At 32.4% G+C, this 18,760-nt stretch overlaps 3 protein-coding genes across 8 annotated transcripts; 2 read left to right on the forward strand and 1 right to left on the reverse strand.

Moving 5' to 3' along the window:
- Positions 1 to 244: 244 nt before the first annotated feature.
- On the forward strand, positions 245 to 3,600 carry LOC8277480 (CDT1-like protein a, chloroplastic). Its single transcript, XM_002532325.4, has 7 exons — positions 245 to 773; positions 872 to 991; positions 1,088 to 1,322; positions 1,722 to 2,420; positions 2,738 to 2,939; positions 3,033 to 3,123; positions 3,307 to 3,600. The coding sequence occupies exons 1-7, from the start codon at positions 442 to 444 to the stop codon at positions 3,362 to 3,364; spliced, it is 1,737 nt and encodes a 578-aa protein (XP_002532371.1). The 5' UTR covers positions 245 to 441; the 3' UTR covers positions 3,365 to 3,600.
- Positions 3,601 to 3,906: 306 nt separating this feature from the next.
- Positions 3,907 to 6,097, reverse strand: LOC8277481 (WAT1-related protein At4g08300). The gene is made up of 7 exons (XM_002532326.4): positions 5,871 to 6,097; positions 5,649 to 5,711; positions 5,452 to 5,568; positions 5,128 to 5,356; positions 4,699 to 4,857; positions 4,462 to 4,613; positions 3,907 to 4,377 (listed from the first exon to the last, which is right to left on the reverse strand). The coding sequence occupies exons 1-7, from the start codon at positions 6,071 to 6,073 to the stop codon at positions 4,194 to 4,196; spliced, it is 1,107 nt and encodes a 368-aa protein (XP_002532372.1). The 5' UTR covers positions 6,074 to 6,097; the 3' UTR covers positions 3,907 to 4,193.
- Positions 6,098 to 10,826: 4,729 nt separating this feature from the next.
- Positions 10,827 to 14,147, forward strand: LOC107262299 (pentatricopeptide repeat-containing protein At1g06143). 6 transcript variants are annotated; one of them, XM_015727327.3, is made up of 2 exons: positions 10,827 to 13,284; positions 13,514 to 14,147. In XM_015727327.3, the coding sequence occupies exon 1, from the start codon at positions 11,284 to 11,286 to the stop codon at positions 13,072 to 13,074; it is 1,791 nt and encodes a 596-aa protein (XP_015582813.1). In that variant the 5' UTR covers positions 10,827 to 11,283; the 3' UTR covers positions 13,075 to 13,284; positions 13,514 to 14,147. The 6 variants fall into 6 exon arrangements, with proteins under 6 accessions (XP_015582813.1, XP_025015437.1, XP_015582814.1 ...); XM_025159669.2 differs by having other exon boundaries at positions 13,517 to 14,147; XM_015727328.3 differs by having other exon boundaries at positions 13,526 to 14,147.
- Positions 14,148 to 18,760: the final 4,613 nt, after the last annotated feature.

Raw genomic sequence — 18,760 nt, forward strand, 5'->3', positions numbered from 1 at the left:
AAATGTTCTCTTAATAAAAACATAAACTAACAAATATTTGACATATATAGAGAACTGGAATAAATAACCTATGTAAACAAAGAATAAATCAACTAGGATACAAATTTTATGATTTGATCTTCTCACACATAATGTTAGTGAATGCAAAAGGCAAGAGTTATAATGGGCCGGACTCAAATGGGCTGGGCTATTTTAATTAGAGCATTAATCCTATTCCTTTTATAGAGCATCTACCCTGACAAAAACCGCGGGAGGCAACGCCAACATTTGGCGCGAAAGATATGACGTGGCAAAGCGACAGCAAGCAATTCCCGCCAGAAAAAAACCCCTACTATATTACACCGTCTCTTTCAGCTTTCGCTCCAAATTCAGCTGCTTTTTGGAGATCCATTTTTTCTTCTTATTTTTTGTTTTTTAAATTGAATTTGGATCTGTAGAAACATGAGCTCTTCAAGATCATCACCAATCCCTTATAAATCGAAGAAGCCCCTAAAATCAGCAACTCCAAAATCCAAGTCCAAACTCTCAAATCCAATCGCCACTCAGACACCTGATAAACAGCCGGCTGAGCTTCCCTCACGCCGCCTCAGGAACCGCGGAGTAGCTCTCTCTTTAAAAGAAGTTCGAAAAATCGCTCAGGGTAATGCCGATATCAATAAAGGTGGAGGTGTCCATATCGTTAAATCCGCGCGGAGACAGATCTCTACTTGGCCGGAGGAGTCCACTGGCGGTGAGAAGTCCAATAAGCAACCGGAAGAGAAGATTCCGGAAGGGTATGATATTTCTTGAGTTTTGAATTGTAAATGAGGTTTTTATCAATGTCTTTTTTTAATGCTTAGGGGTATTTTGGTCTCTTTGTCAAATCTTGCAGGTATGAGATCTTAAGTGAGTTTTTCGATTGCTTGGATAGTACAATCAGGCTTATGCGGTTAAAAGGTTCAATGCCTACATTGACCAACATTAGCCCTAAAATTGAGTGTTTAACTGATAGGTAATTATTTCTTATTTAGCTTGTAACTTTTTTGAGAAAAGTTATGATGTTAACTGTTATATAATTATTTGTTCATTTATGTGTTTGTTTTTGTAGGAGATTTGATCATGGACATTTGGCTCAAATGAAGTATATTTTACCTGAGGCTATTGAAATAACGAGAGTGCTTGTGTTTGATGAGAGGAGCAGTTGTATGAAACCAGATCTTCATGTTTCTTTAAATGTTGATGCAATTGAATGTGATGTGAATTTGAAATCTGAAAGCAAGAATCTTCATTTGAGAAAGGTCTTTCGGGCACGCCTTGAAGATTTTTATAAAGCTCACCCTGAGGTATGCAAATGACTGCCTTGTTCTTCGGCTTATATTCATACTAATTTTACTTGTTTTGTGCATATTAAATCTGCAAGTTTACGTATTTTTATGAAGTAGCTCAAGTTTATGATGTCAAAATTTCATTTTTAAAAATTTTATATTGTTATAAACAGTATTCTATCTGATCATGATAGCAGGAAATATTGCATCTTAAGAATCTGATGGACTTGTGCATTTATATATTAACTGTTGAGTGAGGTGCAATCATAATTTGTTCCACTGAGTATCATTTAAATGAGTCATTTCTAGTTTCTATTAAGCTGATTTGTTTTGTCTCTTTAATTTGTATGTTGATAATGTATGCAGCTTTTTTGTTTTACTGTACTATTATTTCTAAAATGCTTCTGATGTATTCAGGGTGATGAAATTCCAAAGGAGTTGCTGCCAGAGCCATTTAATCGGTCAAAATTAGATTTGAGCTCAGGCACCACTAAACCAAGCACTTCATTATCTATCATTGAGACACCAGCTGGTACACAGATGGCCAAAAGTCAGCTACCAGTAGCCGCATCTCATTTCTCAAAATCTTTCACAAGGCGCTTCTCCCAAAAACTTACAAATACCGAAGTAGAAATTACTTGTCAGGGTTATCCAACTGTTTGCTCTCAACAATCAGTTTTTTCAGTTCCAGAGCCATTCCTAGACATAGTCTCCTCAAATGAGGAAACTAGTTCTTCAGCACCAACTGATAGCAACAATTGTTCAGCGGATGTCACTAGAACTCCTTCTAAAAAGATAGACTCCACAAGCGATGGCGGTTCTCCCACAAAAGTAGCTAGCTTCCAGTCAACTCCTGCAAAACTTGCTTTGACTCCTGCTAAATTAATGTCTGCCACACCTGCGTTGCATCCACCAAAAAGATGCTATATGAGCCCAGATGATGACTCTACCAGCTTAGCAAATAAGCTGGTTAGGCGGCCTGTGCGAACCAGGTCTCTGAAATTTGAATCTCCTCTGAAGAATGTTGAGGATGAACTTATTGATGATAGTGGTGATGCATCAGGTGATGATGATGGCGATATTTTGAAGATTCTTCCAGAGAGTCTTCTGCAATCGGTAAGCCTGTCTCTAACATAGATTGTCATATCTTTTAAATAGAGCTTCAACTAATTATTCTCAATACTGACGAAAGTTTTCTGCATTGTGCTATTGTCTAATGCATAAGCAACTGTCTTAAGTTTTTGATAGTAAGATTATTCTAATGAAAATTATATTGCTAAATATGCTAAGAGAAAGTTGTAGTTACTTTAGTTGCTCTATTTGCAACCTTAACATAAAATATCTGGTAGAGATGAGCAAGTGTAGCATATTAAAGAGAGCTTATTAAATACTGTAATTGCATCATATAATCAACAATCTCTTTCCTTTTGCAGATAAGAGAAAAAGAAAGAAAAGCACAAGAAGAGCGAGATCCAGCCATCTCTCAAGCAAAGAGGCGGCGACAGATGATTGCTTGCTTGCCTAAGCTCTTCAACTTGATGCATTTCTTCTTTCAATCAATAAACCGATCAGTTCTCACAAAAGAAGAGCTTATGCACAAGATAATTGCAGGCCATTCAGATATTGTTGATAGAAGTAAGCATATTGTAATCAATAGAAAAGCAGCAGATATTGTTTTTAAATGTTGGAGGCATGAGCTAAGCTTACCCTATTTTGCCTTGTTCACAGGAGAAGTTGAAGAGCAGTTAGACTTGCTGCTTGAATTAGTTCCTGAATGGATTTCTAAGAAATTGGCAACTAGCGGGGATTCGCTCTTCTGGTAAGTCCAATGTTCTTATTTTTCCTTTGATGGTTGTGCTATAACTTTCAGTGCTAGATGAAATTACACCGAAATGGCACTGATTGTTCTTTTGCGGAACATCACCTTAATTCAAATGTTAAAATCAATAAATGAACTGAGGCTTCTTTAAGTTGTTTGACATCATATTGTTTTATCTTGCAGCATCAACAAAATGTCAAGCCCTGAAACTATACGAGCACGCCTTGAAGAAGCAAAGTGACAGGAGAGCTTCTTGAAGCACTTGAAATATTTTGACCCTTGTAGCTGGCCTAATCCTGGATGGTCTAAATTATCTTTTAATTTTTTGCCAATGTTCATAACAAAATATAGGTGTTTAGATCAGATATTTGCAAATATGTAGTATCCTAACAGAATGGCAAGACAAGCCCAATCTTCTCTATAATTGTAAAATTCTCAAACAAATATATATCCAAGCATGCTAAATTTGATTGTTTATTCCACACTGTTTGCTGGGGAAGTGATTGCTGTGGTTACATGATGAGATGAGAATATATCTGAGTTCTGTGAGGTTTGACATATCTTCTGCATTTCACGAGTCATCCTTTCAGGAACAGAGAAAAAGGGATATGGATGATTGATACTGCACGCATATCTTAGTCGGCCGCCTACTCAATAAGCTTATGTATGATTGAGAATGAGCGCGCGCAATTTTAAGCATAAGCAATACATTTTTTTCTTAGTTTTGGGGTTTACCCTGAGAACTTAAATCCACATTTGTATGGCAAGAGTCAGAAATGAGGGTTGAGTTTAACAACTAATATATGTTATAAAGAAATTATCTTGGTTTCTTTCAAATTGCATAAGTATGTGAATCTCAGGGACATCAAGAAATCTCAGTTCTATTAATCCAATTGGTGGTCGACCCTAAGGGGGTTAATGTTTCTATTGACAGGGGTGGTAAAAGAACTCTGATTTTGCTGGGGGAGAGAGCCCTTCACTGGGAGAGATAATACTTCAATTTTTTCTTATTCCCCTCGTTTCTTTTTTCTTGAGGATACATAATCTTATTCCAGTAAAATGCTGCAGGTTTATTTCTCAGGATCCTGATGGGCCGCTTCTCTTTGTGCTGAAGTTTCCATCTGTATCTTCAGGTCCTTCTCCTGATCATGAATTGGAAATGATTGCTCGTTGGACTTAGTCCGATCTTGATCACCTTCTTTGCCTAATAATAGTAGGTACAATCCGATAATAACAATGCCTCCTCCGACCAAGCTGAAGGAGCCAAAGATGAATTAGGGACAATCTACACCAGCACTGCTAAAGAAAAGAAGTTGTGAAGCTGACCTACAATATTACCTGCCTGTTCGCAGTTCTTCACCAAACAAAAAGTAGGCAAGAATTGTCACAAGTATTGTTGAAAGGGGAGAAAACATGGTTACAAATACTGGCCCTTTCTGTTTTGTGCACCACAGTTGAACGAATACTGTTACAGCACAGATTACAACTCCCTGCCATTTGTCATTTATGTTAGTTTTTACAGAGTGATGGGCTACTAACATGTTTGAACAATATGGAGTTTAAGCATGTACTTACAGCATACAGAATGCACCAGAAGTTGATGTCAATTTTGATAGCCCATGCCTCTGGTTTATGTTGTATAAACAAGGTGAAGACAGCTGATTGTGCTCCCCCAAGAAAGTTTATCCAGGCAGTTAGTGATAGCTGCGCAGGATACTTTCTCAAAGTATATACCTACAAGGTATGCATCCATCTAAGATCATATTGGAAAAGTGATCTTAAATTATTTGGATATTTTAGCACCTGACAGTTTTATGCATAAACTGTAATAATACCAGGCTTCTTACTTGCATTTGGTAAAAATAGCCTCGTGGCATAAATAATTTTCAGATATCAGTAGTGAATTAATAGTCTGAGTGTGTCCATATGCAAAACAAAGATTAAGCTTTCAGTTCTTTGAATGAAGAAAGCCCATCATAAATAACATGCTAAAGAGTTATATACCTGCAAAATGAACCACAGAGACCATGTTATACAACTCGCCAAAAGTAGAAATGATCCTTTCATCCAGTTCTGTTGAACATGACTACTTCTGATATGAATTGGAGCACCCTGCAAGCTTTTCATCTTAGGTCCCTTGTAAAATGCAAGTACCAAGGCCCCTGCCAAGGACATTAAGGTTCCAACGATTTTAGCAACCCCACGAGGAGTTCTTACATTAATAACCTCCAACCTGCATGATATACACTTAATATTCATGTCAAAATTAAGATACAGGTGATCATTTCTTTTGTTGCAGAGTTAAAATCCAAGTATTGAAGTCCCCACCGGAGTATAACCGCAAATAGAAAAGTCATGGAGGGAATGGCATTGGTCATCGATGTAACGAAAGTAGGATTGGTGTATTTCAAGCTTGCAAAGTACATATTGAGGGTCAAACTAGCCCTGGTATTCACGAAAAGAAAATTCTGTGAGTTATTATCTCTCTCTTTCTGTATTATGTGAGAATGAGTTATGTGTAGTACCCTAGAAGAGAAAGCACAAAGATCTCCAAGAACAATAGAAGTGTCATCTTCGGCCTCACCTTTCTGGAGCAAAAACCAAGCAGTCAAATTATCTATCACTACACCTATACATCTGCCCGAGTAAGCTACAAATCATACTTGGCGTGCAATTAATCAATTTGTTGCTTGCTTTATTAAGAAAGCTACGTACTTTTGGTGTGTGCTTGCATCATGTGTACGTACCTTTCTAGAAAACATGCAAAAGGAAGGACCAGCAAACAGCCTAAAACGTATCGATAAGTTACATAGACATGAGGATTTAACCCATGCTTGAAGGCAGCTTCCGTGACGAAGTAGAGAAGTGAAAAACTGCTTTGGACAAAAATCAAAAGAAAGTGAGGCATAAATCTCCAGTACATAATCCTGAATGCCCATGAATTTTCCATAATTCTTAAACGTACAACTTGGTAATGTATGTCTTTTTGCCTTTCTATATATATATATATATATATATATATATATATATATACTGTTGAATGCTAAATCAAAAAGTTCTACAGTTATGATGCTTGTAAGAATCATGTTCTTTATGGAATTCGAGCTTACCACGAAATTCCATCTAGTGGAACAGAAGTCATCAAAATGAAATGACATAATATCCTTGTGCTAGATATTATGCATGCTTGTCACTCTGTTATTTTCATCTACAAAGGCATATTATGCATTTCGCTCTACTAATATAATTTGGGAAAGAAATCATGTTGTTGTAGAGCTTAGGCCTAGAACAGAAACCATAACCATAAACTCTGTGCATCTCTCCTGAAACAGTAATGTCTGCAGTGCTAACATTCTTACTACTTTGAGAGAGTAGACTCACTTGAACACGTATTTACAGTGTAGCCAGAACCATATAGAACATCATATGTCTAGTTACATGCAGAATAATTCCTTCCTACAGTGCTAGGATTCTGTGCTCTGAATGAAGAGATTAGGTTATAATTAACTGTATTCGTACGTACTTTCCCTTTTCTATAATGTTGGACCACGCTTATAACTGTACCCATTAAAATGTGATTTGCACTTTAAGAGTACTCCAGGCACCAAATATCTTTGAGGACCAAATATTTGCATCACATCTGTCGTGGCATGTGCTTGTACACTGATGTCATTTTCACTTGTTAATAGTTGTTTTAAAAAAGTATTCTTTACTTTTATTCTATAGAGCAGAGAGTTGGTCTGCCACCAATGGTGAAGCACGATTCTATTTGAGTCCTGATGCTAACATGAAACATGGCATTCTTCGCGGCTTTGCATGTAAGGGTTACGCCACAGCTTTGCAGCTTTGTTCAACTTTTCACGAGTTTAGTTGTCATGTTCAGTGTTGTTTAAACTATTATTAAGAATTGTAAATTGACATAAAACATGTCCTAATGCCTCTTCCACAGTGTTCTGGTTGTGGTGTTGGATTTTAGAAAATAGTAAAAATATTTAGACACATGTGGTACAAGTATTGAATGCATATTGTGGTAGTATTCTATAGACACTCCACCATATTATACATATAAATCCTTCTTGTGATTTGTTTCTCAATTATGAGAAAATGATAGTGATATAAGATGAAGTATATTTAGAATTGTGAAGCTCAACCCTGGAGTCAAAGCATAACTTTGGTGCTTGCTTGCAATTTTAGTTGGCATCTTAACATCTTTGGCCCGGAAAAAAAGACATTTAAAAGAAAAATTCTTTGCACGCCTTACATTATCCCAATTTGCCGGAGGCACTCGTCTAATCTTTTTCTTCAATGGTCACTGGGATACCCATTTTTCCAGATTTAATATCTGGGGAGATTCCTTCTACCATGCATCTGGTGTATTTTATGTTTATAGGTGTGACCTTTACCGTATGTAAATTAAAGGTAATCTCTAATCTGTTAAATATGACACTTCCAGAGTGGATGGACTAAAAGTAATCCCAAACACGCCATAGTAAGTCAATGATAATCAAGAAGTAAATAAAATCTTTAATCATAAGTCACCAATAATACCTCTCTTCTCTTCAACCTGAAAAAAGAAAATTTTAATAAGTATGATGAACATCACTAATCTTTCTAGTTATGAAACATAACAATCAATCCAGGTTTTGCGTTGTGACCTAGGGTGCATTTTGTTCTTTGTCTTGTTACTAGTACCATCCGGCACCAGTCACTTTCCCAAGTCAAATATATACAATAAACATTTACAACTTCAAAGAAATATCCATAGATAACTTGGAAATTTTCTCCAATAAAACGTCTGCAAAATAGAAGAAGAATATACCACCAAAAAAGAAAGAAAGGGAAAATGAGGCAAAGAGAATTACTAGAATTTAGAACACCACAGCACCCTTCTTTGGGAACTAACAACTGGGGTGGAGCTTCTCCTATGTTAGCAAGAAACGTACCTAAAGAATCACTTGAACAAAGGTACTCAAGGCTCAATACTGTTCGAACCCGCGACGAGATCTTCCCAGTAGCAGAAGATGATGAGTATTTCAAATTCTTTAATCAGTTTTATGCATCTAAAGGTGATGTTCCATCTATGCGCGGCGGCAAAGGGTTTTTATCCTGGTTGAAGTATCCAAGGAAGCAGAAAGTTACCTTGGGTTTGAAGACACAGAAGAAAACATGGTTTCCTAGATGGGATCCTAAAAATAGGTGGCCTCAAGGTTGGTGTTAACCCTAATTCTAATATTCTAGACACTGTTGACTTTGATTATGGAAGATGAAAGTTGTTCAATTTCACATACAATATCAAGCAGAAGAAGCTTCTTGTCTTACTATTGTATCATAAATTTCCATGAATTTATGAGAAGAGAATAACGAAAGTGACCCTGTTGAATCACTTTGGAAGATGATGGTGATGATGATGATCTAAAATTGTTTGCATGTGACGAAAACTGTTTCCCAACAGGTATGGATGATTGGCAATTGCATATCCAAATTCGGCTACTAAAGAAAAAAAAGAAAAAACCAATTTTTGTATCAAATTTGTTATACTATAAATTTCTGCCAAAATTGTAGAAGTTGTAGCATTTGGATGAAGTTATCTAATCATCTTGATGTTGCATTCTGCTCTGCGTGAACACCGAATTTGGTTCTTGACAGAAATTGGAGAATGTGTCATCTATTTTTATAATAAACTCTAATAAATAAATAAATAAATTACTGCATCTAAATTGACTGAATGTACATTAATTACCAAAGACTTCAAAGCAGTAAACCCATATCCAAATAGAGAAAAAAAAAAAAAGAAAATGGCTGGCAAATGAGTTACTTATACAAGACCCTAAAATTCATGCAGTTAGCTAATGCTTTCCACATATGTGATGTGGTCGACGACATGTCGTTGGTACAGTTCAGGCACATGTAAGTAGGTTTTTGAGAAGTCATTAACACAAAAGCAATCCTCTTATAATTTAATTATTTAATAAATTTTTTAGAAGTCAGTTTTTTCCTTTTTTTGAATAATTATAATTTTATTATTCAGCAATTAGAAATATTTAAAGATAATCTTCATAATTAAAAAATACTAATTGTTTATATATATATATTTTTTTTTATATTATGTTTAGTTGAAATGAATAATTTTATGAAATTTATTTTTAAATTCAAAGTTTATGTATTTGAGTGGAATGAGAGTTCATTTAGAATTTTAATTTATTAACAATATAAAATTTATCATAACTAAACAAGTTATAATAAAATAATAAAATTTTAAAATGAAGTCTATATTAACTAGATAATATACATAAAATTAATTTTATTTAATTTTTTTTACTCTCATTTTCTCTAATATATTCTATCTCTATAGATTTTCTTAATTGAAACTATCCAAAATATAATTTCGATTTTATTTAAAGTGAATTCTTTAGTTATTATTTAACACGAAAATATATGAATTTATTTATGAGTAAAATAAATTTCTTATTAATATTTTTTATTTTAATACTTATGAGTAGTAGTACATTTGGGATTTTCAAGTTACCAAATATAAAGAATTTTTCAAGGTAATTAAATATAGAGAAAGAACTTTTTACAATTATGCTAAAAAAAAAAGGTGAAATGAAAATTATATTTTCTATTAAAAAAGTGCAGTTATTATTAAATTCATTTTAAGTTTTATTTTTCTCATACTAGAAACTAAGTACTTAGCTTGCATATTTATAATAACATTTTTGTTTGGTTTTAAATTTATGTACATAATTTATTATAAAACATTAATTCTATACAATTTTATAATTTTTATTCGTGAACTTGTAAATTAATAATTTTAATATTTAATAAATTTTTTATTCATCAAATTTATTAACTATTGGTATTTACGTATTAATCTTTATAAAAAACATATGATTCTAGAACATTGTAAATATATATTAAATTTTTTTTTAATATGTGTATCTAATTTTTGATATATAAAATTTTTATTTTGACATGATTTTTTAGATTTTTTATTAATTTATTAATTAATAAATTATATTTCTAATTAAACACTGTCTCTAATTCTAAAAAATAGAATATTACTTATATTTTAATATTATATTAACTAATAAATAGTTTTATAATTAGATAATAATACTGAATTTATCCTAAAATATAATTAATATTAACTAATAAGTTAATTTTTTAATTAGATAATAATTTTAATTTTAGAAATTAACATCATAAATTATATTTTTAATATTACATTAATAATAAATTAATTTTTTAATTATATAATAAATTTTGAATTATAAAAAATAGTAATATTAATTATAGAAATAAATTATATAATACCAAAAATAATAAATTAATATCTTTAGAATAATTTATATATTTTTATAATAATAAAATTTTAAAAAATAAAAAATATATTTAAAAGTAATTAGTTTTTATTATTTTTAAAATATTATAAATTAATATTAAATATTAAATTTTTTTATTAAATTATATCTATTTATTTAATTTTATAATTAAAATAATAATACTGAAGGTGTAACACACGGATAAATAACTAATTTAACCATTAATATTTATAAAAGACACATGATTCTAAAACATTGTAAAGAAAATCATAATACTTAAATTACAAATTTGCAAAATCGCAAAAACGCCTTTTCATAATTTTTAAATTGATAATATAGAAATTGATGAACTTAGCGCATTTGTAAAAAAAATAATGGAAAAAAAAGGCACAATTCTCAGTTTAAGAATTTTCTGATCGTTGTAGCCGGAGGGAAAAGGCCATGCATGAGAACAGTATGGCATAAATAAATGGTTTAAGATTTCAATTCAATTGTCATTGCATTCAATTTCTTTTATATTTGTTTTATAAGAAAAGATGACAAATCATTTGGGTTCTGGTGCAGTTTTCCACAATTATTAAGTTTAGAATTTAGGTCATATATTCTGATTTGTGTTTTTCCAGTCCAAGCTGCTCTCCCTCTCTAAAGTAAATGTGAAGAAAACTAGCTACTTCTTTTTTTTTAATCAAGAAACTGGATTTTCATTAACCAGCAACAGAATTACATGAAGCAATATCAGAATCCAGAAGGATCGGCAGAAAACTACTAGCTACTTCTTGAGACCAGGAAGTGGCCTTCTATTTTTTTCCTTATTCATAAGAAATAAGAATCAATTATTATGCATGGTTTATTTTTCGCTTATACTTCCTTCTTTACAAAATTGCCAAAGTTTGCTCCTTTTACCAACAAATGCTGGTTTTCACCTTCTTTAACAGATATCCCCATAAGAAAAGAATCACTTGCCACTAGACAGCATACCATACTTCATCACTTAAAGAACTGCTCCAATCTAAAAGGGCTAGAGTCTATATATGCTGCCATGATCAAAACCAATACAAACCAAGATTGTTTCTTGGTGAACCAATTTGTCACCGCTTGTTCCACTTTTCACCGCATAGATTATGCAATTTTAGCTCATGCCCATATGGAAAGCCCCAATCTTTTTGTTTATAATGCAATGATTAGAGGATTTGTTAAATGCCACCACCCATTTCAAGCACTTGTTTTATATACAAACATGTTGAGGTCCAAGATCTTGCCTTCAAGTTACACGTTTTCATCATTAATTAAAGCCTGTGGTTTAGCATCTGAAGTGAAGTTTGGAGAAGTTGTTCATGGTCATGTTTGGAGACATGGGCTTGAGTCACATGTGTTTGTTCAAACTGCTTTAGTTGATTTTTATTCAACTGTAGGTAGAATAATTGAATCCAAAAAGGTGTTTGATGAAATGCCTGAAAGAGATATTTTTGCTTGGGCTACTATGGTTACCAGTCTTGCCCGGATTGGGGATATGAGTTCTGCAAGGAGATTGTTTGATATGATGCCCGAAAAGAATACGGCTGCCTGGAATACTTTGATTTATGGGTATTCAAAGTTGAGAGACCTTGAGTCTGCAGAGTTTCTCTTTAGTCAGATGCATGAGAGAGATATTATTTCATGGACAACAATGGTCAATTGTTATGCTCAGAATAAGAAATTTGGAGAAGCATTAGTAGTTTTTAATCAGATGATAAAAACTGGGATTTGCCCTGATGAAGTGACAATGGCTACTGTGATATCAGCCTGCGCCCATCTTGGAGCACTTGACTTAGGCAAGGAAATACATCTTTATGTAATGCAGAATGGATTTGACCTTGATGTCTACATAGGGTCTTCATTGATTGATATGTATGCCAAGTGTGGAAGCTTAGACAGGTCCCTGTTGGTGTTCTTCAAATTGCAAGAGAAGAACCTTTTCTGTTGGAATTCAGTGATTGAAGGGCTAGCAGCTCATGGATATGCAAAAGAAGCATTGGAAATGTTCAGGAAAATGGGAAGGGAGAAAATCAAGCCTAATGGAGTTACATTTATTAGTGTTTTGAACGCATGCGCTCATGCGGGGCTTGTTGAAGAAGGCCGTAAGAGATTTGAGAGTATGATGCATGACTTTTCCATTCCTCCTGCCATTGAGCATTTTGGATGTATGGTTGATCTATTGAGCAAAGCTGGCTTGCTTGAAGAAGCATTAGAATTGATAAGAAGTATGAAACTTTCACCAAATGCTGTTATTTGGGGTGCTTTATTGGGTGGATGTAAACTTCACAGGAATTTAGAGATTGCTCGAATTGCTATTGATGAATTGATGGTTTTGGAGCCAGACAATACTGGACATTACACACTGTTGGTTAACATGTATGCTGAAGTTAACAAGTGGGATGAGGTCACAAAAATGAGGAAGACCATGAAGGAGCTAGGGGTAGAAAAGAAATGGCCTGGGTCCAGTTGGATAGAGATGGAAAGGAAAGTTCATCAATTTGCAGCATCTGATAAATCTCATCCAGCTTCTAATGACATTTACTCATTGCTTAATGAATTGGATGGACAGCTGAAGCTAGCTGGCCATGTCACTCGACTCTGGTCTATCTCATAGCAGTTTGTGCTTTATTGTGAGATGTTATGAGTAAATACCATCCAACGGTTGTCACGTTGCATGGGACCTTGGAATTATGGTTTATAGTAGCTCTTAGGAAGAAGGCTCCAGAACGAGGCATCGCAAAGCCTAATCAGTAAGAGGCAGTTGAGCAAGTGGTTAGTTAAAATCTCATATGGACATGGTAATCCTGATAGCCATACGGAAATGGTTGTGTTTCCCTTCCTTTCCCTTTGTTTTTATCATCCATTTACTGAATTTCTATTCTGGAATGAATTTATCATCCTTAAAAATCACCTGTTCGGAAGCTTCCTTACTCTAATTGATGTTAAAATTTTACTCCAGCTTGTTGTAGGTATTAGCTATATTATAGGAGATATCAATTTGGATACAAATATGTTGTAGTATTTTAAGTTTTGTATTTTCCATTCTGATGCAGTAGAGAAAACAGGTTGGCCAGAAAGCAGAATGCTACATGGAAGGAGGTGAAGATGCAGGCACATTATAATTTTTGACCGGTTCAGTAAAATCCACCTAGAACCGGTAGGCAATGTAAGTTACAGTGGCATTCATGTGAAATATGAGAAGTCTGTAAATGCGAGAGCCCTTTGCCAGGCTAAATATATTACCTGTTCAGCTGGTTAATCGGTTAAGCACCAATTTGTTCTTTAAGAAGACGCAATGGAATTGCTCAGGTTCAATAAGGGTATCAGGTGCATTGTCTTCTAAAGGATTTGCGTCAACTTGTCCCAAGTAGCTATAGTGAACAATTGGATTGGTGCTCAGATCCAGGTAAGAGCAACACAGTAAAGGGCTAGACATGATGAAAACTGCAGGTCTAGGCCATGGGACAGATGACTGATTCTAGATTTGTATTAACTATAAAGAATATGGAGAGCTTGTGCCCAATGATGTATGCACAATTCACATTTGTATAAATCCGAGGAAATATACTAAAGATTTCAGAAAAGCACTGCACAGTGCGGTATTGATTTCTTGATAGACTGCACTATCTAACACACTCTTCTAAGAAAGTATATCCGCTTCCTCTATAACGGACTTGTTTCTGTAAAGATTGAATTCAGTCAACCTTTATGTGCTTCATACTTGAAACTCAAATGCCGTCTCTTGCTGTTTACATTGTCTTCAGTTGATTCTACACTTGCTCTGTCTGCATAGAGTCTGCTCCTGGTAATTCAAATCTTGTCAATTCTTCTGTCTATAAAATAAAATAGTTAATGCTATAACATCTGTGTTACTGACTGCCGCTGAATGCTGTACTCCATTACGAAGTTTAGGCTGCTGTTTTCTCAGGCATCTGACTTTCGTTAGTCGCCGTTTTCTCAGACATCTGACTTTCTTTAGTCCAATATATCCTGTTAAATTGATTTCAGGAGATGAAAGAAGTTATATATGTTCTTCTTCCCTTTTCCTGATAATGCGTTGCACAGCAAGGGTTAAAACTTGAAAACAGTAAACATCTTTCCGATACCTTTTTGCCTTTAATGCAATTTTGTATCACTGTTTGAGCAACAGTTAATGTTCATATGATCAAAAGGTCGGACCAAAGATGATGCAACTAAATGGAACTTCAAAAATAATTACTAGGGTTCTAAATTAGGTATGCTGAATGCTAGTTACCCAGCAAGATCAAACCTGAGCCGGAGACTGGTCAATGGTCCTGCGGTCTAGAACCACAGGTAGTTTAGATTGGTAGTGAATATGAAGTTACAATTATTAAAACAAGTGTGAAAAAATATTTGTTCATATTTCATAGTTTACATTTTTCAACTAGTGACAAATATGTGGTTCACTTTGATAAAATAAAAAATGCCCAAAATGGAAAAGCTGCAGAACATTTAAACAAAGGGAAGTTTGTCATATTATGTAATAGTGGCTAGCAATTCTCAAACTTTATGTAATCTATTAGTATGACTAAGACCACTAAGCCCACCTTATCTTTCAGGTATACCAATTGGATCAAGCACCTAATCTTACCAGAATTACTTGAGGCTATAAAGCAATCTGAAGCTTATTCCTTCCAATGGCAGGTAAAAAGCACTTTTATAACATTCATTCCTTACAACTCTTTGGACCTTTTTTTTTAATAAAAAAAACTGACTTTTGTTAACAGTTGTATCACTTGGATTTATTCTCTTGATTTAGTCAATAACTTAAAACAGCATTCCACTTAATTTTCTTTTTACTTATTAATCGAAATAATTAAATAGTCATCGCATATTACTCGTCATATTTTTTAAAATAATAAAAGATGAGAAATTCTTAACAATATTATTGCATGATAAACAATTTCTCAATTCTTATAAATAAAATTATCAAATGATATCAAGAGAGACTATGATTTAAGGACTTGGACTAGTATATATATCTTAACCATTATAAAAATAGCAAGAGACTATGATTTAAGAAAATTAACAGGCAAAAACTCAAAATTAACAAAATGAGGTGTCTTATATCCATGAATTGGAACCTCAAAAATAAAAAATTAATATTTTTGTTTAAGTTAAATGAGAAGAGATTATTCATTTAGTTTGACTATTTTGGTAATAGGTGTCATAATGACACACATAGCACTATAATTTATTTAATTCTGAGGAAGGCTTTGAGCAGTAGAAAAATGAAGCTACGGACTGTTGGATCAATCTACCTTTTATAGATTTATCTTTGTGTTTTTGGAAACTGTCCATTGCTACGTGACTGGTTGCTGCTGGGGAATTTTATTTCAATCAAACTAATCATGAATCTTTGCATATATTTTATTGTTATAGTATGGAAAAGATACTTTAATAGCTAACATTCTTTTGGTGCTAATGATCATGAGATTCCCTATCTTAGATTTCTTGGGGCCACTGTTATTCGAATTACCCACTTGGGTTGATTTCAGTATCCTCAAATAAAATCAAATTTTATTTGAATCCATTAATTAAAATATATGTAAAAAAAAACTCTATTTTATTTATTTATATTCAATCGTCAATTCAGTTAATATATGTAGAAATTGCAGCAACAGTCAATACGAACTACCATTAGTTTTTACTCGATATTTAGATAATGACATATTATAAAAAAAAAATCTGAATTTTCGATAATTAAAATGTGATATATGTCAATTTTTTGATAAAAAATAAAAAAAAAAATCGAACACAATTTAAGTTTCATAATTAAGATGAATCAAATTTCAATTGTTAATACGATTAAGAATAGAAATTATAAATTTAAAAATGCGTGTAACTAAAAGGTTGCAATTAAGGTCAAGTTGACTCGAAATTAAAATAATAATAAAAAAAAAAAAATTTGGAAATGATTTAAAAAAGTTATTATTCCTAAAAGGAGAAATGGAGTAATACAGGTAATGGGCACTAACATAATGTATTGGGGAAAAATGGACTAACACAAAATGGGTGATCCAATTTGTCGCCCATCTATATTGACTCTGTATAGAAAATAAATTAGAATACAAACATCAAAGCAATACTCATGACAATGAAGACTATGAAGTCACCTTCCTAAGATTACATGTTAGTAAAAAGCTAAGCTGCAATATCTACTTTGGATCATTCTGCTTCCCTATCTTCATTTCCTTTCTTCTTTCTTTCTTCCTTTGATGGAAACACAGAGTAAAGCTACAATAGCTAGCTTTTGAATCAATTGGAAACTACAATATAATATATAATAAAAGATTCAGTAAATTTATTTACATCACTTTTGATAATTTCGATTTGAATTGTAAAATCGTTGATAATTTTAATCAAAATCTAATGGTATGGAATAAATAAATTAAGTCACCGCGTTAAATTTATCTAATTTTGATTAAAATCGAGATCCGCTAAAACTGTCAAAATAATATAAATTTAGATTTTTTAATATATAGAGAGAGAGAGGGAGAGAGAGGATTGTCACACACCATTTCTTTTTCTTTTATGGTTTTTGCAAGATTACATAATACTTACCTCATTTGGGAAAGAGGGTATTAATGGATTTATTCAAAATAGAAATTGAAATGTATAGGATTTTCAATAGAGCAACAGGTAAAGAAATCATTCTTGTTTGTCACTTAGCACTCATGAGGTTACTCATTTCTTTCACCTTTTGCTTCTTTTTTTTTTTTTTTTTTTATTATTATAAATAAATGTATACATGGGAAAATGACCTATCATTTCCATCACTAACTCTCCTTATTCATGCACAATTAACCTGCCTAGTTGACTTTATTCCCTAAGCATCTCTATTTTTTTAGCCTCAATAGCCATTAATTCCTTATTGAAATCAAATCTCATAACAAATTACAAAAAACAAAACACAAAAATTAATCAACCGTCCCAAGATAATTCAATCTCTTCATTATCAAATTAAGCAAATAACAATGGTCAAAAACTTGCATCATGATCTTGATAAGTTAATGTTTTGACCTTGCTTGTAAAACCTTTTTCCTTTTTAGATGATAACGTTTTTGAGACAATTGGTGAACATACCTCTTTCGGTTTTCCTTGTTGGGAATTTTAAACTACTTTTCATTAATAATTAATCACAAAGAAATTAATAAGTAAAGAGAAAGAAATTTAATCTCCAGCCGTCTCTTTTTTCTTTATATGAAAGTTTTATTTTTTAGTCTATTGCTCTGCGGTATTTTTCTCTTTTAATTTTATACAAATTAATTTTAATAATTAGTGTATTTTTTTAAAAATTTATAATATTTTATTATAAAAGCATCGAATTCTTTTTCTATAAGAGTTTTATGATTCTAGTTTTGAGTTTTCATTCTACGGAAATTGTGTGATATAGTTATTGAATTCTCTTTTCTTATATGAGTAGTAAAGAGAAAAAAAAATTCAATCCAATATTCATAAAAAATATTTTTGAAAGTCAATATGTGACTTAGTAACACTGAATGAAACATTTTTTCCACATAATCACAATCCACTATTCTATTAACACGATTAATGATCGTTGAGAATAAGTTTCTTTATATGTATTTCTTCATGTTTTGTTTTTAATTTGTATTTTTTTATATCAAGATATACTTATTAAATTCTTATTAATAGAATATTCATATTTCTTCTAAAAAAACTAAAGAAAAAAAAGACAAAGAGAATCAAAACTCAAATTAATCCATAATATCTTATTTTCATAATTGATATATACTGATTTAGTTATTTTTTAAGGAAGAATGAGCTTATTAAAATTTTGAAATTTTAAGAATTGAATGAGATTATTAAAAGAAAAAAATTAATAAATATCTTAATATAATAATAGCATAAAAATATTTTAGAAAAATACTAAATATCTTACTATCTTTTATTTAATATCTAATCCACCTAACGTGATATCCGGTGATTTACAAAACTATCTCTTGATTTTAACCCGGAATCCTAGAAATAGCATCCAAATTTTTATTCACCCAATAAAAAGTTAGTGACCCTTTTAGCAATGTATGTTAAAAAGTATACTAATTTAGTTACAACTAGCAACAGAAAAAAGAAGAGTGCACAATTGAGTAGAACATAATTATGCTATGCTAATGCTATTTATTTTAGGTAATTGAAGTAATTAAGGTTTAAAAACCATATTGATTTACTTCCGACAAATTGGATCTTTATGGACCAAAGCAAAAACATTCGATAGGTGGTTGTTTCCGAGGATTTGATCATGCGATCATTCTTACTTT

The sequence above is a fragment of the Ricinus communis genome, chromosome 7 (genome assembly GCF_019578655.1).
Source record: "Ricinus communis isolate WT05 ecotype wild-type chromosome 7, ASM1957865v1, whole genome shotgun sequence".
NCBI lineage: Eukaryota > Viridiplantae > Streptophyta > Magnoliopsida > Malpighiales > Euphorbiaceae > Ricinus > Ricinus communis.

Bases quoted from the DNA above. Each gene is read 5' to 3' on its own strand.
- LOC8277480 (XM_002532325.4), top strand. From the start codon at position 442: ATGAGCTCTTCAAGATCATCACCAATCCCTTATAAATCGAAGAAGCCC. The intron at 992-1,087 runs GTAATTATTTCT...TTGTTTTTGTAG, and splicing joins ATTGAGTGTTTAACTGATAG to GAGATTTGATCATGGACATT. The intron at 2,421-2,737 runs GTAAGCCTGTCT...TTCCTTTTGCAG, and splicing joins CAGAGAGTCTTCTGCAATCG to ATAAGAGAAAAAGAAAGAAA.
- LOC8277481 (XM_002532326.4), bottom strand. From the start codon at position 6,073: ATGGAAAATTCATGGGCATTCAGGATTATGTACTGGAGATTTATGCCT. The intron at 5,712-5,870 runs GTACGTACACAT...TTTTTGCTCCAG, and splicing joins TTTGCATGTTTTCTAGAAAG to AAAGGTGAGGCCGAAGATGA. The intron at 4,378-4,461 runs GTAATATTGTAG...TGGCTCCTTCAG, and splicing joins GAAGAACTGCGAACAGGCAG to CTTGGTCGGAGGAGGCATTG.
- LOC107262299 (XM_015727327.3), top strand. From the start codon at position 11,284: ATGCATGGTTTATTTTTCGCTTATACTTCCTTCTTTACAAAATTGCCA.